This window comes from Salvia splendens, chromosome 3 (genome assembly GCF_004379255.2).
Source record: "Salvia splendens isolate huo1 chromosome 3, SspV2, whole genome shotgun sequence".
Taxonomy (NCBI): Eukaryota; Viridiplantae; Streptophyta; class Magnoliopsida; order Lamiales; family Lamiaceae; genus Salvia; species Salvia splendens.
The window spans coordinates 2370550-2394116 of record NC_056034.1 but is presented as its reverse complement, the minus strand read 5'-3'; the positions used below and the strand labels follow the sequence as shown (position 1 = coordinate 2394116).

Genomic DNA, 23567 nt, shown 5'->3' with positions numbered 1-23567 from the left:
ATAAATATAAACATTAAACTATAATAAGCTACTATATTATTACCTTAGCAAACATAATAAAGGCTATTGTATCTTAACATTACAAACTTGTGTCAAATTTGATATTTTCCATGAATTTAAATTTGATCGCAAAAATTATAAACTTAGGCCTTGTAACAATTTTCTACTACAAGTTTGGTTTCAATTTGGAAAAAAGTTCAAATTTGTAAGAAATCCACCTATAAGATTTAAGTTTATAATTTTGGCTAAAAGTTGTGAGTAGAGATCTTCTATAAATTGTGCTATGCGTCCAGTTTTTGGATCCAAAACACTGACACTCATAATTAAATTCCACCATTTAATTTTAATTTAAATATATAAAGAAATTAAACACACTGCGACAATTCAATGAACAGCTTCAATTCTTTTGGAGCCGCTCACAATTTAAAAATGATTTCAAATTCGGGATATAATTGATGTGCTGTAATAGTTTTGGATTTAAAGTGATTTCAATTTAAGTGCATGCTGATAAATTAATGTATATGCTGATAATATTGTCTACTCACTCATAGACCATTTTAATATAAATATGCATATCAATACATTTTTTTTTCTTAACAAAATACAAACAAACTATAGAGAATTTAATTTGTACATTGGGTGGATTATCATCGTCATTAAAACAATACATTAACAAGTATACTTATCGCAATTGAACCATGATTGAGATATACAACCTATTTTTTTCTTTCACATTCATGTGGATCCCATTATACTACTACTATTAATAATAGTAACCTTAAAATAGAAGGCAAGAAATGAACTTAAAAAACACCACTATATAAATTGGGACAATTCCGCAACATATTCATACCACCATCCATAGTGAAGACATTGTATTCTTCTTCCATTCGAAATTTATACTGATACTATATAATGGCAAATTTTGGTATCTCCACCTTCCTCTACATGGCTCTATTTTTGTCCGTCGTCGCTGCATTTTTGTCGGTGGCGGTGGCAGCGCAAGATGCTGCACCGGCACCTATACCGGATGCGGTTGCAGGGAACGGCTTTCAACCTGTAATTTCCTATTTACTTACAGTTTCTCCTATTTTACTTTACCTTTTCACTATATTGCTTGCGTAAATCAAGTGTGATTTTGATATAAAGCTTGTATACATATTTCTTATGAGTGTGCTTTGTACATTATATTGTCATGTTTTGATGTGTTAATAAAATCCCTTCTCTACATGTTCAATTGTACTCTCTATCAGTCCACATTTGTAGTGAGAATTCTTACCTAAACCAATACTATGTATTATTAGCATCAACTTTGGTGTAACAACATATACTACTGCAACTACATATATTTAAGAAGCATATCTATAAAGCCAAGTTTATACAAGCTTGTGTATCAAGAAGCAGAGCCTTTAGATTCTTGAATATCAAGCTGATGCTCCGCAACCAGTATGCAAGAATCTCTCTCCAAGTTGGATCCAGAGCTCCGGACCTTAAGAGGGTCGGATCGTGGTGCATTTAGCATGTCAGTTGAGCACTGCACATCTGGTGCGATTCCAACCTGATCTATGTCATGAAGTGAAGGAGACAAATACTTGGCTACTGTAATGAAAAGGGCTGATCCATCATGTAGCTCTGTCACACTCTGCATCAAATGTTTTTCGAATTATTCGGCTGATAATAAGTAAGGCAACAACTTATTTTGTAGTAATGTTTTACTTGTATTTTTCCTTTGCCGAAGGTTCTGTGTCCAATGAGGGTGGCTCGCCCGTTGTCGTGGAGCGCTCCTGCAAGAATCTCACTAGCACTCGCACTTCCTTCATTCACCTTTTTATAAGGAAAGAGGGATTTAATGGTGAGGTAATATTGGAAACGCGACGCGATGTGAATGAACTTGAACTTACAAGGACGACGAGGGGATCATGTGTTATGGCATGGCCGTCTATCATGTTGATAGGCAGCATGTTCCCCTCTCTGTCGATTGTGTTCACCAGCGTCTCGGTCCCCTCGAGCCATATCTGTGCAACATCGAGTCCTGCTTTCACCAATCCACCCTTTACACAGAGAGAGAGAAGCATCATTACTCCTAACAATCTACAAAACCATGAAAAAAGGAAGGCTCAAACAAGAAAATAAGACTCTTACTGGATTGTTCCTTAGATCCAAAATGTATGACTGCACACCTCGATTCTCCATATCAGAAACAGTGTTTTCCATCTCCATTGCAGCAGTCTATCATTTTCTTGAAAACTTAATAAACCAACTCCGTTTTTAAAAGGAAAAAAAACACCATGCTTAAGAATACCTGTGAAAAAGTAGACAGCTTTACATATCCAGTTTTTGATACGTGACCATCAGGTGCTCTGTGGAGAATGATGGTGCTAGAAACGGGTGAAAGGTTGATTACTTCGCGAGGCATCCTAACCTATCAAAGTTCACGCGGTATTAGCCAACAAGTTGCTTATTTGTTGTTGGTATCCTGAAATACCTACACTGGAAGTATACCTCTCTAATACAAGGACTCCCCAACTCATCAAACTGGAAAAAACACCAAGAGGAACAGAATCTGTAATTACAAGACTTATGAAACTTTTATTGTAGAACATGAACAAATTTTCTTCTCACACTGTGAACTTTTAATGTGACAGTGGTTCCAACGCGCCCCCTTAGTTTCTGTGCAGCTGCTTCGCTGGCCACCCCGTCGAGTCTTTCACCTGAACAATACCACATTGAAGAAAATATGAAATATGTCATATATGAAACTGAATGTGTTTTCGTGTATGGGGTGTTGGGTTATTTCTTTAAGTGTCGTGTGTTTTGAGCTCACACGTCATGGGTCGAGAAAAAGGAGAAAAACAAAACATTTTTTACATATTGGATAGTGAGGGATTCAGTACCATTTATTTCCATTAGCTCATCTCCTTCGTGTATGCCAGCACGTGCAGCCGGGCTATTCTCTATGCACGACAGAACAACCTTAAACAGAGACACAACATAGATTAGAGCAACAAATGTATGCCTCAGTTGTTAGCCACAGAAGATAATATTGGCTTCAAATCCGTGTACATGCGTATAATCAACTGAACTCAACCCACCAGGTGGCCGGTCTTTGGCTCAGCATTGATGAATAAGCCAACGCCCTGCAAATTTCCATCACTCCCTATTCTAAAACTTTGATATTCCTGCACATCATCATGTCATCATAAGAGTAGTAATGTTGCCATTCAGTTTAATGTTGCAGCCAAGTTTTGAATACCTTAGGACTGATGATGCGTGTGAAGGGATCACCCAGAGTCGAAAGCATGCCTTTAATTTTGTTGTACGCAGCATCTTCTGACCTCAGTGGAAACATTTCCACCATCGTTTGCTGCAGTTTCAAGTCCCAATCTGCAAATAATTCTAACAACTTCAACACTACATATCTACCAAAGAAATTGAAAAGGGCATTTTCCTACACTTACCTTGATGATTGAAAGTTGGATCTATGAAGGTCTCTCTAATCAAGCCCCATGCCTCAACAAGAGTTCTCTGAACTGTATTTACCTGCTCAAACAACCTCAATCCACATCAACATTTTCCGCAAACGACAAATCATAAATCTTCTATAAGCATCATATATAACTATGCAATAGCTTAATTAATCAGTCCAAAATAGAAACATTAATTAAGACTTATAAACAGCTATCAAAATTCAAAACAATAGACTCCAAGAACTCGATCACCTCACGAGTGTGAGAAACAGGAAACGCAACCGTCAGAGACTCCGCCGACGCTGACGAATCCCAGCACAATGAAGCTGCAGCGGCGAAACCTAGCACTCCTCTTCCAACCCTTTTCATCAAATCCTCATTTTCTGCTAAAAAATTGCCATTCTGCGATTCCAAACTGCCTCTTTTATTGCTGCTCACCGTAAATTTCTTGGGCTTCCGACAGCTCAATCTCGGAGATCGGCAAGAGAAGAAGGGTTTGGAGGTGGGCTTTGATGTAAATTTGGAGAGAGTGGAGAGGGTAGAGTCAAGATTAGAGTTGAGGGCCTCCATTTTCATGGGAGATTTGCAAGAATTTCTCATTCAAAAAGTGTTGCAAATATTGGAGGGAGATGGTTATAATTTTGGTTTCTTGATTCTACAAAGGGAGTGGCGCCACATGAATCTTGAGTCTTGTGGTGGTTAAGTTAGTTGCGTGTCTCCCAGAATCTTCCCACAAACTGACAACTAATGGTTTTTATTTGTTTATTTATTTATTTTTACAAATGAATTTTTCTAAATTTTCATTTTGCTATCTTACAACATCCATAGAGTCAGGAAGCCAAAACTAATCTCTATTTGCAATTTTGGTACGTAAGAGCACCCGGCAATAGCGGACGAACGCGGTGCCCTAGCCGCTAATTTTGGTACGTAAGAGCACCCAGCAATAGCGGACGAACGCACGCCCTAGCGACCGGCTAGCGGCTAGGGCACCGCGTTCGTCCGCTATTGCATGCGGCGAAAGCACAATGGACGAAAGGCAAGGACGAGCGGTCGTCCGCGATGCATCAGCGTTAGCTGATCGCTCGTCCGCTGTTGTGCTAACGCGATCGGCTAGCGGTATTTTTTATTTTTTTTCCAACTCTATATATATGGCTCGTTGCATTTCATTTCATTCGCACCACTTGTGTTAACAAGTTTCTCTTCCTTCTCTCTTCATTTCTCATCTGATCTGTAGATAAAATATGGCTAGTGATGGTGATGCCGACGACGCACGGCGAATTAACGAAGAGTTGCGGGCCTATATGTCCGCGGATATAAATCGGTTGATACAAGAGCACTTGTGCCAGCAGCAGCAGCAGCAGCCGACGGTCCCTCGCCACATCCATCATTTAGCTGTAGTCCCCTGGGACCACGTCGGTGCCCACCAACGGTTGTATGACGACTACTTCGCTAAGCAGCTGCGGTTTGGGGAGACCTTCTTCCGACAGCGTTTTAGGATGCACCGGCCGTTATTTATGAGTATCGTGAACACTTTAGAGCGTTGGTACAAGTATTTCCGGTTCAGAGAGGATGCGAGTGGCAGACCCGGTCACTCACCCATACAGAAGCACACTGCCGCAATCAGATTGTTGGCCTACGGAGGCCCGGCCGACATGTTCGATGAGTACTTTCACATAGGCGAGACGACTGCCCGCGAGTATCTATAGCATTTCTGTCGAGGCGTCATTCACATATTCGGAGATAGGTATCTTCAAAAGCCTACCCCCGAAGACTGCCAAGGTCTGATGGAGATGCACGGGAATTTGCACGGGTTTTCCGAAATGTTGTACATCATAGATTGTATGCATTGGGAATGGAAGAACTGCCCCACCGCCTGGAAAGAGATGTACATGACCGGCTTCAAGGCAAGAATCCCACGATGATCCTCGAAGCCATAGCTGACTACCGACTATGGATTTGGCATGCGTATTTTGGGGTAGTCGGGTCGAACAACGATGTCAATGTCCTCCAGTCGCCGTCCCTTTTCAACGAGCAGTGCATGGGCGTTGGTCTGGCCATTAGTTTCGTCGCCAACGGTAACCAGCACGATATGGGCTACTATTTGGCGGATGGGATATACCCTAGGTGGCCCATCTTTGTGAAGACGATCAGATGCCCAACATATCCAAAGAGGATTTACTTTGTGCAACGACAGGAGGCGGTGCGCAAGGATGTGGAACGGGCATTTGGTGTGCTCCAGGCTCGATGGGCGGCGGTGAAGGGTCCAACGTGGATATGGTATGAACACTGCATTGCTGATGTCATGCACACATGTATTATCATGCACAATATGATCGTGAAAAATTAAGGTCCAGAACTGATTGATTGGGCCAATGAAGATGTTGTCGGTCTAAGCCACGGCGTGGCCAACGCCAATGTACGAATGGGGATACCTTGAGGGGACGTCGAAAGGGTCCAAGCATTTGCCGATATTCGCCAACAAGAAGCCCATATTCGACTCCAGCAGGATATGATTGAAGAAGTATAGGCGTTCACAGTAGGTAACTTGTCGATTCTTGCAGAATGAAAACTTTTTCACAACCTAGATAGGCTTTGACCACCTATCGTGAAAGGTTGTGACGTCAGTCTAAAAGTTTCCTTACATAAGGAAATGAACGACGTCGGTATGGTATAGCACTGAAAGTGTAACACCCCGACTTTTTCTACCTTTTTATTGAGTTCTTGAAAGGACTGTCGTTTGTGCACTTGAAAATTTTTTTCGACCTTGTTTCTTTTGTCGAGAGAAGTATTTCACTTTTGAGGCCAAACAATTATTCTTCCTAGCCCAATTTGAAACCCAATTGTTACGAGCCCAAAATGATACCTACACGAAAGAATAGACCACGTATCAAATACACTTTCGACAACAAATCAAGACGAAAAGTTGGATAAGAACCGCGTCACATCAAGACGAAAAATTAGATAAGAACCACGTCGCATCAGACACGTTTTCCTAAGGCCGCATTAATTAGTCGTCAAATCAAAACGAAAAGACGTGAATTTTTGTCTTTTATGAAAAAATTTTCTATAAATATAACCTTCCATTCACTTCATTCTTTTACTTCACAACAAAGAGCTACTATCAAGATTTCCGACCCCTCTTCATCCTCTTCAAAATTTCCTTCCAATTCTTGTTCTTGCAACCATTGAAGTTTATTTTCAAGAATCTCCGACGAATCGCATCGTTTCTTGTCTCTACCGATCCATTTTTGTCAAAGAAGGTATATTTGCTTCACTTTCCCTCATTCTTTTCGTTTGAACCATGTTCTTGACTCCTACATGCATGTAGTGGGTGTAGGAATCATAGATCACAAAGTTAATCGGTGGGAAAGTGAGTCTGCTTGAGAACTTTGATAGTTATGCGATTTTTGAATGAGTTTATGTAGAGATTGTTTTGAATCCTTGGTGAATGATGTAAGTTTATGTGCAAACATATTTATAAGAGTCTTATCAAGCATGATTGTGTGTTATAAGCATGAGAAAATTTTGTTTGGATGATTGTGGAAGAAACCCTAATTTCGAAATTTTGAGTATGAAAATTGTGGTGTTCGGTTAGTGGATTCCGACGTGTATTTGACTGACCAAACGATCGAATTTTGGTATGAAAATTTTACTGAGTTAATTTCAAGGTGTTTTCTATGTCTCGTATAAATTTCAGCCCTTTTTATCGAAAAATGAATTTTTGAAAAATATTTGAAGTTGACTGCGCAATTCTGCCAGAAACTTGTGTTCTCGGCTAGAAAGTTTCGTATTCTGTTTGACCGATCAAATGACCTCCGTTTGATGTTATTCTTGAACTATGTGAAAATTTGAAGTGTCGTCTGAGTCGTGTAAAAATTTCAGCCTTATTGGACATCGTATGAATTTATGGTGAATTTTTCAAACGAACTGCGCAATGCTACGCGAATCTTTATGTTCCAACCAGAGTGTTGTATTAATGTTTTGACTGACCAAATGATATTATTTCGGTGTGAAATTTTAACTGGGTGAACTTGAATGTGTCTACTGTGTTGTGACCAAATTTTAGCTTCATATGAGGTCGAATGGATTTTTAGTGATTTTTACAAAACGGTCGCGCAGTTCTGCCAGTTTTATGCCTTAATAAAATAGTGCTTATTTTCAAGATATATGGTGTTATATGATGCATGTATATCTAAGGAGTGTGTTTATTGGTGTGGTTAGGTGTTGCACTTTGAAATATGTTATGGTGTGTTTTTCCCTCTTGTGTTGAACATTGGGTTGGGTAAATTGAGAAAAACGATGAGAGAGGAACGATAGGACATGCATAGAAAAAAATGAGTTTATGGAAGGCTGACTTATGTTGTGATGTTGGCAAGGATTATTGTGTGTACGTGAGCACAAGGAACGAGGGTTGCCTTAAATGGATATTGAATGGTTTAAGCAAACGAGGTGGGCTTTCTGTTAAAGTTACAGTTTTTTTTACGAAAAGTATATTTATGTGGGCTTTCGAACTAAAATATTTTTATGAAGGTTTTTAGTTTACTATAAAGTGGTTATGAGAATTGTTTTATGTGCTTTCTATTTATTATATGATGTTACGTGCGAGCTTGCTAATTAACGTGAAGTATTATGAAAAGTGCTATTTGCTTGGTGTTATTATATGATGTTATGTGTTGCTTTACGATTGCTTATGAAGTGTAGCCTGCGTTGATTCTTGAGTTCGGCTTTGACCGATAGAAATGAGTTTTGATCCAAATACGTTTACGACGAAAAAAAAAAGAGATGAAGTTTTGATGTTTTGAAGGTTATATGTGCTTCTTTTGATGAAAGAAAGATGAGTTATTTAAAAAAAAAAAAACGGTCTTACAGAAAAATAAAGTTGAAAAGGTTATGTCAAGCCATATTTTGTTTTGGAACTATGCCTATCTGACTGCAACGATGAATGAAATGGATTGATGGGTGACCGTGGGAGGTAACCACTTCCCAGGCACTTGAATGTTAAGATATGATGAATGATGAAAGGAAAGATGAATGATGAATGGACTGATGAATGAACAAGAGATAGTGAAATCGGGTTTGTCAGATACGGCATATGTTCCAGGAAAATAGATCGAAAGATCGCTTTTGAAAAAGGAAAAGAAAAATGTTTAGTGTTCTCGGACTTTTCCTAAAATCCCGAGTTCACTCAAAGAGTGGCTTGACAAAATCTATTTTTATAAAATATATTTTGGCACGTGTCCACTGAGTACACCAAGTACTCAGCCCTGCATGTTTTCTCTATGTGCAGGTTGAGCGGTGACGAGCGCGGTGGGTGTTGAGCATGAAAGTGAAGAAGATTGTAAATAAAACTTTCTGAATATATTATGTCTTCATACATAATAGTATTCTACTCTCGAATGCTTCCGCCAAGTATTGTTGAGATAATTTTATCTCGAGTTGCTGATTGTTGAAAAGACACTCTGATTTTATTTGAGCTTTTCCCATTTGTTTGGAGCTAAAGTCGAGTTTGCACTCTGTGTATCATACACTCTGATATATATTATTCTTTTAAGCTAATTGAGCCTTTCTTATGAACTGTTATCCTTAAATGCTATTCTTAATGTTTGTCCCTTGGTCACGATCGCCTCGTTTGTAACACCCCTGGGGTGGGCGGTCGTGACAGAAAGTATCAAACAGTGAGATAAGTCATTCTTGGCTATTTACTGAAATACGAGGTCTCGGTGATTGTCGTTTCTTAATAATTGTCGACATAACTTTGAGCATACGATATTAATTGAAAACTACTTTGACTTATCAAATGGTGAGGGTATTTCGTTGCCCAAGAATCCTGATAGATTGAGTAATAATCATATGTCTAAGTGGTGCTAGTATTGTTATTGCAATGAATCGTGAGCTGGGAGAGGCCAGTATGATAATATCCTCAAGAGGTGTTTAGAAAAAAGTTTTATTATTCAGAAAACTGGCCAGTTGGAATTTATTCAATGAATAATAAATAATGTTTCTAAACTAGACCACTCTTGGAAAAAGATACTATTAATTAATAAAAGTCAGAACTTGATATTAATTAATGAATATTTAGATCTTAAACACGGGAAATAATTTAATTAAAGAGGAAGTCCCGGAATACTCGTAATTTCGGTTTGGACGGGCAGTCAATATTATATCTATAGTGGATGATAATAATATTTAAGTTTGGGCTTGAATTAAATTACTTTTAATTTTTTTTAGTGAAAGCCTGAACTGTGGCACAATCCAATCCTCCATAGATTCCTGGTCTGACCCAAAATAATTAACTTAATATAAAAGAGAGAAGAAAAAAGACAGAATTAATTCTACCGATAATTTTCGTTCTCTGCCATATGTGAGAGAGTGAAATTTCGAGATTTAGGGTTCTTCTTTCTGTCTTCAATTCTTCTCCAGCTTTTGAGGATTTGACGAGCTTTGCCCACACAAAGGTTAAATTCAAGTTAAATGGAACAGATCAGAAGATCCGTGGTAGAGTTTGAATTGAAGAAGGTGACCGATTCAACTCTTGAATTTCTACTGTATGTTGTATTTAATTGCATATATTCAGTATGATATGTAATTATATGCTTGTTTGAAAATGGTTCTAAGTTTACAATTTGAAAAGGCATATTTAGATGTAAATCAATCAATCAAACTAAATAGATTCTTATTTAGGCCATCCACAACGCTGTTCCTATACCGTTTCTATCCCGTTCCTTAAACCACTATTTGAGGGCCCCACTGTACTTTTTTACTCCATTCCTTAACTAAGGAACGGAACCTGCAACCATCCGTTTCTTATCCGTTCCTTAACCGTTCCTTAAATTACTATTCATTCAATTTCATTTTTATTTTTATTTCCAATCCAATTCAATTAAAACAAACACACTTCATTAAAATTAAAATAACATTACAACATAAAATATAAATACAACTTAAAATTCAAAAAAATAAAAAAAGATATAATTAAAATCCTAAAAAAAATGACATAATTTAAAATACAATTTTATAGAGACATCCTTAAATGTTTTATGTTTCACTTTCGATGTGGGACAAAATCATTCAAGGATGTCTCTATAAAAGAGAAACAACCAAGGATGATTTTATCCCACATCGAAAGTGGAACATAAAACATTCAAGGTTGTCTCTATAAAAGAGAAACAACCAAGAATGGTTTCATAAATTCGCAAGTCCATCAAATATATATGGGATATTACGAATTTCTTGTATTCATTTATTTGTAAAAATTGTTTTTAATTATAAAAACAATTTTTATAAATAAAAGTATTTTTTTTAAATTTTGATTTTTTTTTTTAAAAAAATCGAATTATTGCGTCACCGTGACGACGCCCACTCACGGGGCAGCGAGTGGGCGTCACGCACGTCGCGGGGAGAGCCACGTCGCCGAAGCGCGTGGCGGCACAGACCGTGCCGCGTCTCGTGCCAACGGCACCCGGGACGGCATGGGCACGGAACCGTGACGAAACGTAGCGCCGCAACGCGTTCCGCTACGGTTTCGTTCCGGAGGAACGAAACGCGGAACGCCCACGGCCCGCGTTGCGGGTGCTCTTATCCCGCTACAAAAACCAATCGTTAGTCTATCCTACTGCGGATGCTCTAAAACACTTATTTTGATACGGAGAATCAAGGAGATGAAAAACACTGTTTCTGATTTGGAGAATCAAGGTTCGCAATCATACAATTTGGATCTAAGGAACAATTCTGCAAAGCGTCTTCTTTTCTTGTGTGAGCCTTCATATTTCCATGATTTTGTTGATAATTAGGAGTAATGATGCTCATATTAGTAGTATGTTTCTTTCGGATATGGAGAAATCAAGCTGATGCAAGCCCGGGTACTCCACGTCATGTAAAACGACGTCCTCGATGGTCTTGGACTGATTGGGGCTAAAGACGAAGGAAGGAGAGGTGAGACGAGGACGATGGGTCGAGCCATGTAGACCAAAGGCGATAAAAATCCGCAGTTTCCATCATATAACCAATTGGAGGGGTTGGACTTTTTTCTCTAATCAGATGGACCACTAGCCCAAATTATTTCTGATCGGTTGGACCACTGGTCCAATTTAAAGCTCAGATATACTGCTGGGGCAGTCATTTTCTTTTTTGGTTTCAGTCTAGATGTACTGTTGGGTCAATTAAATTTGACCCACAATCGACGATCCGCTCTGATACCATGATAAAAATCCATGAGTTTCATCCCAAAATCAATTGGTGATCGGATGACTGGCCCATGATACTTTATATAGTGGTTTCAGCTTTCTCTTGACAACAATGTGTGATACTTATATGTTACTCCCTCCATCCCATAAAAATATGGGCATTTGAAATGACACAGGAATTAATACACAATTGGTAATGTAAGAGAGATGTTGTGAAATGTAGTTAAAATAGTGTTAGTGGATTATTAGTGTTTAATGAATTGTAATGGTGGGTAATAGTGGTATAAGTTGTAAATAAATTGGTGCATATGGGTAATGAGTTGGAAATAACTTTCCATAAGTGGAAATGCCCATATTTTTATGGGACAGGCAGAAAATGAAAAGTGCACATATTTTTTTTGGAGACGGGGAGAGTAATATTTTTTTAGTTTCAATTACCAACAAAAGGAGGTCGAATCAATTGCTTGGGTGAGGCTCCTTAGAAAACAGACTCGGCTACCCGACCAGCAGCCTTGCTCGCACATTCACCTGGTTGGGTGAGTTCTCGGTCGAGTCAGGAGCATCCACCCGACCCAGTGGAAATTGATGAAGCCATGATCAACTCGACCGGATCACCTTTGGGTCAATTTTTTGAACTTGTTTCAAGCCTACTTTTGGGGCTTTTATATTATTTCTGATTTCTTGTACAAATAGGCTTTTATGCCTCATTTGTAAAGAGGCTAGCACAAAGATCAATTTATCCGGATCACTAGAATGGGACACTTGTCAGGGCTTATATATATGGGTCTGTATAATTTGATTTTTGGATCATTTTCTATGAAATTAGAACTACTTTGGTTAGGACTAGTCTTCTTGCTCTTGATAAATTCCTAGCTAGCTTTCTTAATGGCCACTCAATTTTTTACTTATCGATAATGTGCTTCCGTGTGCCCATTAATTGCCTCTCTTTTTTTCCCATTGATTTACCGCTATACGTCACACACACACAAAATGTACGTATTTAATGTTGTTGGTAAAAATAAAATAAGAGAATGAAAATAATCCAAAAGGTGGGAATAGTGGGCAAAGAATCAAGATTCTGACCCTGTGAATGTTAGCATTAAAAGTGGCATCTGAAAGTGTCTAAGCAGTACAACTGACAAAGGGGATTTATGTGCAGAAAAATGATAGAAATTCTCTCAATATTTAAGTATGGGCACATTGCATGGGGAATTATATGATGAACAGAATGGAATAAAGGCCATAAAAGAGACACCCTTTTCCAAGAATGTGAAGGATCATGAATCTCACAACTCAAGTAACTAAATTTTAAGATCATTACTTCATGAGCATTTAATTTAAATTACTGTCTCTCACCATTTATGGATATTTCTAAGCTATTTTATGTTTAAAAAATGTTTTCACCAGAACCACTGATATAGGTAATACACAATAGGGATTGTGAAGAAATTGTTTCCAATTAATTATATCTCCGATTAAATACATTTATTAGTATACACGATATATCGAGATATATGTGAATGAAATTACTTTTATAAACTTTTTCTTATTTAATTATAGGTGACATGCAACATCCACTAGATGTATAAGGAGGAAAAAGAGGATCCTACTAAGAAACTGGTGAAAGTGCTCTTTTGTGAAAAGGAAGAGTTTCCCCTTTAAATTTTGTTTTCAACTTTGGTGATTTTTCTAGTTTTTATAATCATATACTTTATAATTTATAAACCCATAGAAAGCTGTAATACTGATAGATATCATGGTCCACCAAAAGTTTCATTAATAAGTTAAGAAAGTAATTTTGATCGAGATATAACAAAGAAAATTCTTAATGATTGTTTTATTGTTATCTCTAGTGGTTATGTTGACTACCATAATGATTTATTTAATATTTTGTAACATTAATCATATTTTGTAGATATTATCAAATGATAGTAATACAACAATGAATTATGAAGCACCATATATAGCTAAATCTTTTACTACTCTTTAGAATTCTTTGGAGTACAAAAAATGATGACCCGTTAAATGGGAATGATAGGTGTGATTATGTAAAATAACATACCATATGAAGCCCACATATGATATTATTTTGTTGAAGATATGATGAAAAACATATTAGTTAAAGTTCATACTATATATACCTTGACCATTGTTCTCATTCCAAATTAATTAAGACTAGCTAATTAACACTACATATATTCTTCTTCTTTTTTTTCGACAGGGGTATCTCGAAGAGTGTGATAGCTGACCTAAGAATTTAAAATTGCTCCATATCCAAAGACAAAGATCAATCCCCTAAATATCTAATTTAAAATGAGCGAGTCTCATGCCACTCGGCTAGATCCTTTGAATTTCACTACATATATTCTTTTGTTGCAAAAGAAACAGTGTCAAGTCACAAATGAAATTTCATCAATTTATAGTACTTTTTCTGGAACCATCATCAATGCATGTAGTAATTAGTATGTATAAAATAGATTATGAGCAATATTATACTACTAATTACGGTCAATATATATATACAACTATACAAGCCGAATAAATGCACAATTAATATTCTCGCGTTGTAACATTTCATGTTTTTTTTTTATCTTACGCCATGAGATATTTGTCCTTATAGTTATGCAGAAAGAAAAACCTAGATTTTGCATCTCTCTCTATCTCTACACACACAGAAGGGTGTGTGTGTATCTTCACAATGAAGATTTTATCTGCATAAATATTCCTACAACAAAGATAATGTAATATGTAATACAAATTATATATATTGGAGAATCTCCCAAACAAACATCAAAGATAGATAGCTTTATCAATCAATCAATGCAAGGCATATTTCATGGATAATGATTAGTGCAAAAGGAGATCTTGGGGGATATTTAGTCCAATAAAACAAATATTTTTACTTCTTTTATAAATACGTATATGTATTTATATTATGCTGTGCTTTTCTAAATTCTAATTAATAGTTGATCATCAAATATGGCATTGTCGTTATGGGTACTAATACTATTATACGACTAATACTTATATTATTATTTCTCTTTTTCAAAGGTGAATCATGAGTCAAAAAATGGTTTTTTCTCTTTACCTCTTTATCTTTTCTCCAACGGGGCCTATGAACTAAAGGTGTCTTTCATGAATTATGCTACGGGGCATTTTTGATATTTCATGTACAATTAATGCCGTAATTATTATATTTATTATTACGTGTCAACTAGCCAATGTCTAGTCATAGTATTTACGATGTTAGAAATTTTTATTCGAAGCATACCCCAAAAAAATTAAATTAATTGTATGATTACTTATATATGATCATAACCACCGACGTCAAACAGGGATTATTTAACTACATATTTCCCACCACAAAGGCAAATAGAATTAAAATTAAAATAAATTAAAGAAATAAGCTAAAAATATAATAGTGAATAAAATTTTATTAGTTTTTTTAGATGATAGGACACCAATTATACACACGCGTTATTATTTGATTTATGAGATCTCTTTATCCATGCACTATCGAATGTGATGTAGTGTTCTTTATATATTGTCTCATTTACCTCTTATTAGTAAATTAGTTATTTTAATAATATTTATTACTATAAATTACTACTATAATTATTTTTGAAATTATATACCCTACTTTTGAAATTATCAACTTATAAAAATAATTACATAATATGATGCAATATACAAAATCCAATTAAAACAAACAAGATTATAATTTAAAATAAGTGAAATTAAAAAAAGATGTATACTATAATAGTAGGACATAAAATGTGAACCATTGAATTTCATCCGCGCAAATTGAAGAACATATTGAAAGACCAAGTTTCAATTAATTAAATCATACGAACTATATTATATAAGTACATATGTTCGACATAATATGAACACGCACCAATTTAACTTCCTGCCTGTGCTATTTAAATAGTTACTTTATAGTGTAACTATACACAACAATATTTGTTACATCAAATTCAAAACATCGAAAAAGGAACTCAATGTCATATTGTATATATGCACCCGTGCGTGTATCAAGGCACATACCCAACACACCACTCGTGTGTAAGTACACACACACAAACAAATAAATACTATAAATATACATTAGTGTGTAATAGTATTAGTATATTATATTTTCAGTGGGGGGTGAGCTTTATATACTATATCTTGGGATTGAGTTAAAATAAATAATAGAATAATTATATTTTAGAGGGTGTGAGGAGACAAAGCTGTCTCCTTTATAGAGGAATATGAATACAAAGATAGGATAAAACATATACGCATAATTCCTTCTTGTTCGGATTCTTGGTCTCCCTGCATTCTTTCCCATGTACATTTTTTTTAGAGTGATGCTAAATGGTCATAATGTGGCTGGCCATAAAAAGTTAATTTAGTCCATTTACATGTATAAAAAAAATTAGAATTATCGATATAAACTTATATGTGTGTGAATGGACTTGTGAGTTGATACTTATCTTTGAATTTCATTACGTAAAACACATTAATATCACGAATTACTGTATACGTTGAGCAACAATCAAGAAATGACAGTAGTAATAAGTTGAGCAAAAACTACGAAAGAACAACACTAACATGTTGAGCAACATATAATGAAGATGATATAAAAGTAAAATCAAATAGTATTAAACCAAAAATTTGAAAAAAAATCAATTTTTTTTGTTATTTACTTAATTTATGGCTGGTCATAATGTGGCCGTATAGCATTATTCTTTTTTTTTATGCCAACACAAATACACACACAATCTTACATGGGAAAAGATCATGGCCATGAGGAAAATAGAGCAATGCTCATTGGGATTTTAAGACTGAGAAAATACAAAATGAATAGGACGTTGAGAATATTTATTAGGTTGAGAGAGAAAGAGAAAGAGAAAGAGAAAGACTTTACTTTGTTACTTCAAGATTGAATTGTAAAAAAAAAAGATGAGCCAATGGGAAAAGAAAATGCAAATTATTGGGTAGATGATTATAATTAGTGTGAGCTAAATTAATTGTTTCATGAGAAATTCTTTTGACCAACATAAAGACAAATGAACAAAAGGGTCGGTCCAAACAGTGCTCAGATAAAGACTGGAATGCAAGAATAGCTAGTGCTTTTAACTTAGGTGAAAATATATGCTACATATAGAGAAACTATTTTCAATCATAGAAATGCTATATAACAATCAAATATAACAAAAAAATTACAGCTGATTTATGGTGCAGTAACTCGATTGATGTACACACAGCGTTCAAAACTCAAAAGGGTTAATGATTTTACACCATGGTACCTTCTCATGTACCTCAAAATATATTAGTACTAATATTTTATATTTTCTCCATTCCGTAATTTCGAACTTCAAAACACAATCGTGATCATCGATCGAACCATTTCCATATCACACCATGAAAAATATAATTAATTGAATTTGGCTGATATCTTTGCCCGGGATGCTGTTTTTATCTTCTGTTATTAATTTGAGAAAGTGTAAATGCATTTTATTAGTACTACTACTACTTCATGTAGTATTATTCCCCACCAATATTTCGTTTTTAAATGCAACTGTGATTGTGTGTTAGAGATAGAGAGAGCGGTCAAAAGAGTCATTGACATGTCGTTTCAATCTACAGTTGAATTTTTATAATTTAATTTATATTGTATGGGCAATCTGTTGGGGGCTACAGTGTTTTTGTTGGAGGCTTTTACATAAAACCTCAACAAATAGAAGCTTTGGCTCCACAGTATTTAAAGTTGTCTGAACTAGCTATTTTCTTCACCTTAATTTGCCCATGCTCTCACTTTCTCTCTCATCTTTCATACCTTCCCACCAACATCCATTTAATGGCACTGTTGATTAATGTAGCACAGTTGATACTCATATAGACTTACATTCTGAATAAATACCCTCAACTACAGTTGAAAGTTATAGTATAAGAATATAGGGTCACACTAGTGTGATACCACCTTAAGTAAATAACAACTACCAAATGTATGTCATATGATCTTGAAATCGTGTGCTTCTAATTTAGTTAGATGGATGGCAATACTGTTTGGGAGAAATATCTAAAGAGGGTAATTGAGTCACATTGTAAAATGTCGTCCATTTTTATTTTAGGTGGGCAACGAGATTTCTGGAAATCAACAGATCTTCCGTATGATCTCTCGCTCCCTCTCCCCTAATTTTCCGATCAATCATGCTTCTTATTCTAGGAATGTATTCACACTCTCTCCCTCAACTACTGAAGCAGGCGAACCCTAGTGTTGAAGCAAACAGATTCAATCTCTCTCCGGCATCAGTTATCATCGAACAACAATGTCCCGGTTGAAGAGAATGGCGGCGAAACATGTTGGGGAATCATCTGGAGGTGATTTAATGTCTATGTTTTATGTTATTCGTTCTTAATTTGGTGTTTTCGGTAGAACTTTGCTTCCATTGGTGTTCATTTATGCGAACTCCGAAAATGTCACATTGTTTTGGCCTATTACAGTTGAGTATCAATGGAGTTTGTCCAGTGAATCTATTACTTGTTTTGGTGATAATGAAGGCCGTGTGTTGTCTTGTTGTATTGATTTGACCAATGTATTGTTTAGATATTGGGTTTTTCCAAAAATGTCTCGCTGTTTTTTCCGATTACAATTGGGTAACAATAGAGTTTGTCCAGTTAATCTATTACTTGTTTCGGTGATAATGAAGGGCGTGTGGTGTTTTGTTGTGTTGATTTGTCCAATGTATTGTTTAGATATTGTAGAAGCGAGTTCTTTGCACATTTAATTTCAAATTTCTCTTGACATTTAGCAGACACTATTGATCTCTTGCCATAGTAATTGTGATGTATCTCCTCTGTTGTAGTGATGTATCTGATGGGTTGATGAACAAAGAGAAATTTTGGCCTTCATTTAAGTGATGTGTTGATGTATCTGCTGTGTTGATGTATATATGCTTTGTATTGATGTAAGAAAGTTTGATATCTCCCTTGTATTGATGTATCTGCTGTATTGATGTATCTCCTCTATTGTAGTGATGTGTCGTACTAGCTATGTAGATATTATAAATGTTAATGTCAATCATTGTAAACATTATAGGTACAAAGCGTAATAAAGCCTCAACTGCAATCGTTGTAAGCAATAGGATTGATGCAACTGATGATGGGGCAACGCTCCTAATCAAAAGGAATACAAGAAATTTTGTGAAGATTTTACAATGTTTGAATGAAAAACAAATAGCAGCAGTTACAGAAATGGGGTTTGGAGAACTTATACATTACAATGTTTATGCAATACCAAGAGAGTTGGCCTATTGGTTGTTAAACAATTTTGACCCAATTAAATGCAACATTGCGCTACCAGGTAGTGGGCCTGATTTGCACATAGATGAAAGTGATGTAGAATTGACATTCGGTTTTCCACGAGGTGACGTCAGAGTAGAAAGGATTGACAGGCAGGATGATCTAACCATAATGAGTAAGATAGCAGGTGTAGTGGGTAAAAAAAGACCAAACGTTAAAGCTAGTAAGGTTGCAGAGGAGATGTTGAAGGACGTTGAAGGTGGAGCTTGGTTTAAAAAGCTTTTTCTAATTTTGTTGGAGTCTGCATTAATTGAGACGTCGGCGTGTGGCTATGTTAGGCCAAAAATATTACATTTCATCGAAGATATTACAGATTTTCGTCGTGTCAATTGGTGTGGGTATATGATTTCCGTTCTGCTTAAAATGCATAGACATTGGAAAGAACACAAAACAGCAACATTTAGTGGTCCAATTGTTTTTTTGGTGGTAAGCTCCCAAATTAAATTCAGTATTTTCTTGTGTTGACATGCGCATACTGTTGTGTTGATTATAACCTCGTATTGTGTTGATGTTATATACTTTAATTATATTTTGTCAGTGTTGCTATGTTGATCGAATTGTCCATGGCCAACGACCTGTGCCACGTTGCTATCCTACGGTCAAAGGATGGACTGAAGGTCTTTTGAAAGAGCGGCATGAAGCAGAAAAAAAGGACGGGTCTTATGGCAAGGGATATTTAGATCAACAGTTTGACAAACGTCAAGACAAGTCTAGGGCTGAATTCGTTGACGGTGGTTTAAGCGAACGACAGAGTGGAAAACAACCAACTGATTATCCGAGAAATACGACACACCTATCTGGGACAAATGGTACCATTAAGGTGGCTGATGCTGTGATCAATCTAATGCAAGTACTGAAGGATACTCCTGTAGAAATACGAAGTTCAGACTATTTCAAAATGATGTGGGACATGATGAGGAGGGCATTCGGTATAGCTGATACCACAATTGAACAAAACACAAATCCAGTGGGCACCCTCACACAATCAATGTCACAGGAAGAGTGTCATGGTAGTCAATGGTCCGAGACATTGGATGCGCTCTTGAAGGGGGCTGAGGAGTTGTTAGACAAAAGACATGAGTTCCCAAGTTTTAGTTTGGGCATGGGGTTCACACAAGTAAGTGTAGTGTTTGTCTGTCTAAAAATATACTTTTGTTAATGCTTGTAACATTAAGCAGCATTCAGGTTGATATTGATTAATATATGGTGTTTTTGATTAATTGTAAGGATTTATATGCCAGAGCTGACATTGGTGGTGGCAATGGAGGCCTCGGGGCTATAAACGAAGTTCTTATTCATGAGAAACACAAAACTGATGACGTGGTAATAGATGCAATGGTTAGTAATTTTAATATCAGGGCAGTATCAGTACAACATCAATGCAATTAGTTCGTATAAAAAATTATAAAGTTGAATTGATGTTGAAAACATTTCACATCTTTAAGGGGGGATGGTCTGACATTGACATTGAAGAGCATCACCTACTTGTTGCAAGCCTAACTGAATATGTAAGCATAATTAGGAGACTTACTAAAAGCAAAAAAAAGTTTTAACGTATATGTGTTGACAAATGATGTTTAGGAATGTAATATGGAACCGGATATGACTGTTGGGAACAATGGTGCTGAGGTCATCGCAAAAGGTGTTGCAAATCATACTCCAAGTACAATGGCTGGTGGTGTGCATACTATACCAAAAGTGAATAAATCGGACGGCATAAGCTTGGTAGGACGTATTACACATAGCAGTCTACGTTTTCGTACTGTGTTGAAGTGTTATACTATATTGATATGCAATATTTATTTTGTTGATGTTGTCGGCAACATCCGTGTAGGACGAGTCTTGGTGTCATGAGAAGGGAACAAGTGTTGAGATTGCCAACGCAATTAAATTGACAAATTCAATTGTCCAGGACATAGCAAGAGAGGTAATACAACATAGTAGAAGTTATCGTGTGACGGTTTTAAGTTTACAATGTTTCGTTATTTTGTTAAACTTCAACAGCTCGAGCACGACCACACAGACTCGATTATATGTTCGGAACATCAACAGGCTTTGATTGTCGAGAAAGGGAAAGAAAAGGCACATGGACCAACTTTGGAAGTATCAGAATATCAAGATAGACACCAGACAACAGACAAGATTGCAATTGAGGTTAAAGATATTAAAAATTTGTTTCACTAAAGTTCTTATTTTCTGATTATAAATCCTTGAACTCAGGCGTCTCCAATATCTGAAGAGCTGGTGCGAGGGGTTCAGAAGCGTGCTACGAAGCGTAAGGGTCCAGCTTTGTGTTCACCTTACAATGAAAGGGCTGTACCGATTACGATAAAACTGAGTAGCGAAGAAAGAGACATGTACTACTGGTTGGTGTGGACTCAAGGAGAAAATGAGTAAGATAATTTCGCATTTACATTTACATCTCGTCCTATTGACATAGTTTTCTATTTATGTTGACATTTGAGTTTTTGTTGTTGATTTATTGATTTACTAAATTTACTGGCTCGTATACAGCAACATGGAGGTTTACTTCGACGACATCGTCCTACTAACAAAGATACAGATGCTCTCAATGAAACCTCATAGCCATGTTTTTGAGAAGGTGGTTGACGCCTGGTCGTCATACTTGAATAACATGGAATTTTATCGAGCACCGTCGTCACCGTCACGGGTGTTCATGACCACTTTCCCATGTGTATGTGAACCACTATGCTAACAGTAAAACCAAACTAATCTATAAAGTTGCTGAAATACATATTAATTGCAGTTGCACAGTTTCCTGAATCATACTCGCGATTGGGATCGTACTGCTGGATTTCATGATTTCTGCCAAAGTGTTGATTCTCATGTCCAGAATCTCACACATTTCAATTGGAATGTGATCGATATGGTAAATACCTTTTAAGTCAATACTTATTTAGCTTTTCTTCAATATCTATCGCCTTTAGTTAATCCATCTGCCCCTTGTATATTAGGTGCTTTTTCCTATGTACTCCAAACGACATTATTACCTTATTAGTTTTGGACTGAAGACTGGAAAAATGGACATAATTGACAGCTGCCCCCCATCCAATGGATTGAAAGATCATAGCAAGTATGGTGACGACATTGAGTTACTGGTATGTACATTCATTGATGTATTGATATTTTGTAGCATATTTATAGATATCAATCATCAATTCAGTATAACAGTGAAGTCCTTTTATTCTTTTGCAGCAATATTTTTTTAGTTCATATCTTGAGGGTAAGAAACATAAAATGCTAGCAAACATAATCAAAGGGTGCGAAATTCGGATCATAAATATGCCATGGCAAGGTACCGGAGGCAAGGATGATGATGCTATATTCTTAATGCGGCACATGGAAACATATATGGGCCAAAAGGTGAAGGATTGGCATATGGGGCTTGCAAACATATCTATGAAGAATCTGCAGAATATGCGGGGTAAATACTGCAAGGCCTTGCTGACGACAGACTTCAATTACCATTCTGTTGACATTAAGGATTGCGTGAAGAAATATTTCAAGGATAATAAAGAGAAGAGGACCAAGATAGTTAAGTTTATGGCAGATTTGATGTGCAAGAAGCCTAAGTGAAAGTTGATTTAATTATATTAGTTGTCCAGTGTGTTTGATCTTCTAGATCATTTGTTTTGAATTCTAGATGGTGTTTTTGGCTGTTATTATGAAGATGATGTTTTCTGTTGTTATTTTCTGGATGATGTGTTTTACAGGATGATTTTTATATGTAGCTTTTTTAAGGAATTTGTGTCTACATTGTGTACTGTTAATATAGCAGCACGTCATTTTTTATGCTCCATGCAACAATTCATACTTTATTGGGAATAATGTCAATGGTCATATTTTATTCGAAGTGCATTGATAATTATAAAAAATTAAATTGATACTTAAAGTGAATAACATTGATTTACAAACAACTAAAAAAGCCATAGATATGTTGATAGTTTTGCAGTCAAATTAATCTTGAACAATATTGGTGTTCAGAGTGCACAAGAAAATTATTGGAAACGACAAAATAGTTCTACAGCTCCATAAAACAAGACATGATATTTGAACTGGATTGGATTGATATTTGCACAAGACTGGATTGATTTTGGCATTGAACAATTTTGATGTACATACAAGTAAAAAAAGAGTGTAGATATTTGCACATTTTTGCAATGAAGTTTATACTGAACAATGTTGACGTATAGACAACACAAAATAGCAGTTAGATATTTGCACATTTTTGCTTTGAAATTTGAACTGGGTTGGATTGATATTTGCATTGAACAACATTGATGCAGCATACGAGTCAAAAAAGAGTTTAGATATTTGCACATTTTTGCATTGAACTGTATATTGAACAACGCAATTGACCAAATAGCAGTTAAACTATATAATTGAAAATAGAGGCAACCAAACAAACAATATGAGTACTTGTTGAAGAATCCAAAGAAGCAATAAACTAAAAAAATATCCAATGAACTGTATAAAAAAGACGAGCCGAATAGAAAAATGGGGCAACAAAATCAAGGAAAAATTGAAATAAAAATCCTTAACATTG

At 36.1% G+C, this 23567-nt stretch overlaps 3 protein-coding genes across 3 annotated transcripts; 2 read left to right on the top strand and 1 right to left on the bottom strand.

Annotated features, from left to right (window-relative positions):
- Positions 1-1275: 1275 nt before the first annotated feature.
- On the bottom strand, positions 1276-4134 carry LOC121797123 (carboxyl-terminal-processing peptidase 3, chloroplastic). Its single transcript, XM_042195853.1, has 12 exons — positions 3720-4134; positions 3459-3540; positions 3254-3384; positions 3093-3179; positions 2895-2973; positions 2623-2711; positions 2503-2535; positions 2303-2422; positions 2143-2229; positions 1902-2051; positions 1717-1824; positions 1276-1642 (listed from the first exon to the last, which is right to left on the bottom strand). The coding sequence occupies exons 1-12, from the start codon at positions 4065-4067 to the stop codon at positions 1394-1396; spliced, it is 1563 nt and encodes a 520-aa protein (XP_042051787.1). The 5' UTR covers positions 4068-4134; the 3' UTR covers positions 1276-1393.
- A 574-nt stretch (positions 4135-4708) lies between these two features.
- Positions 4709-5173, top strand: LOC121795529. Its single transcript, XM_042194072.1, has one exon. It carries the CDS (start codon positions 4709-4711, stop codon positions 5171-5173), a length of 465 nt encoding a protein of 154 aa, XP_042050006.1.
- Positions 5174-17746: 12573 nt separating this feature from the next.
- LOC121795527 lies at positions 17747-22734 on the top strand. Its single transcript, XM_042194071.1, has 14 exons — positions 17747-17769; positions 17865-18019; positions 18738-19426; positions 19539-20117; positions 20228-20338; positions 20446-20508; positions 20582-20725; positions 20835-20927; positions 21005-21154; positions 21221-21393; positions 21515-21695; positions 21768-21890; positions 21976-22119; positions 22217-22734. The coding sequence occupies exons 2-14, from the start codon at positions 17968-17970 to the stop codon at positions 22595-22597; spliced, it is 2883 nt and encodes a 960-aa protein (XP_042050005.1). The 5' UTR covers positions 17747-17769; positions 17865-17967; the 3' UTR covers positions 22598-22734.
- Positions 22735-23567: the final 833 nt, after the last annotated feature.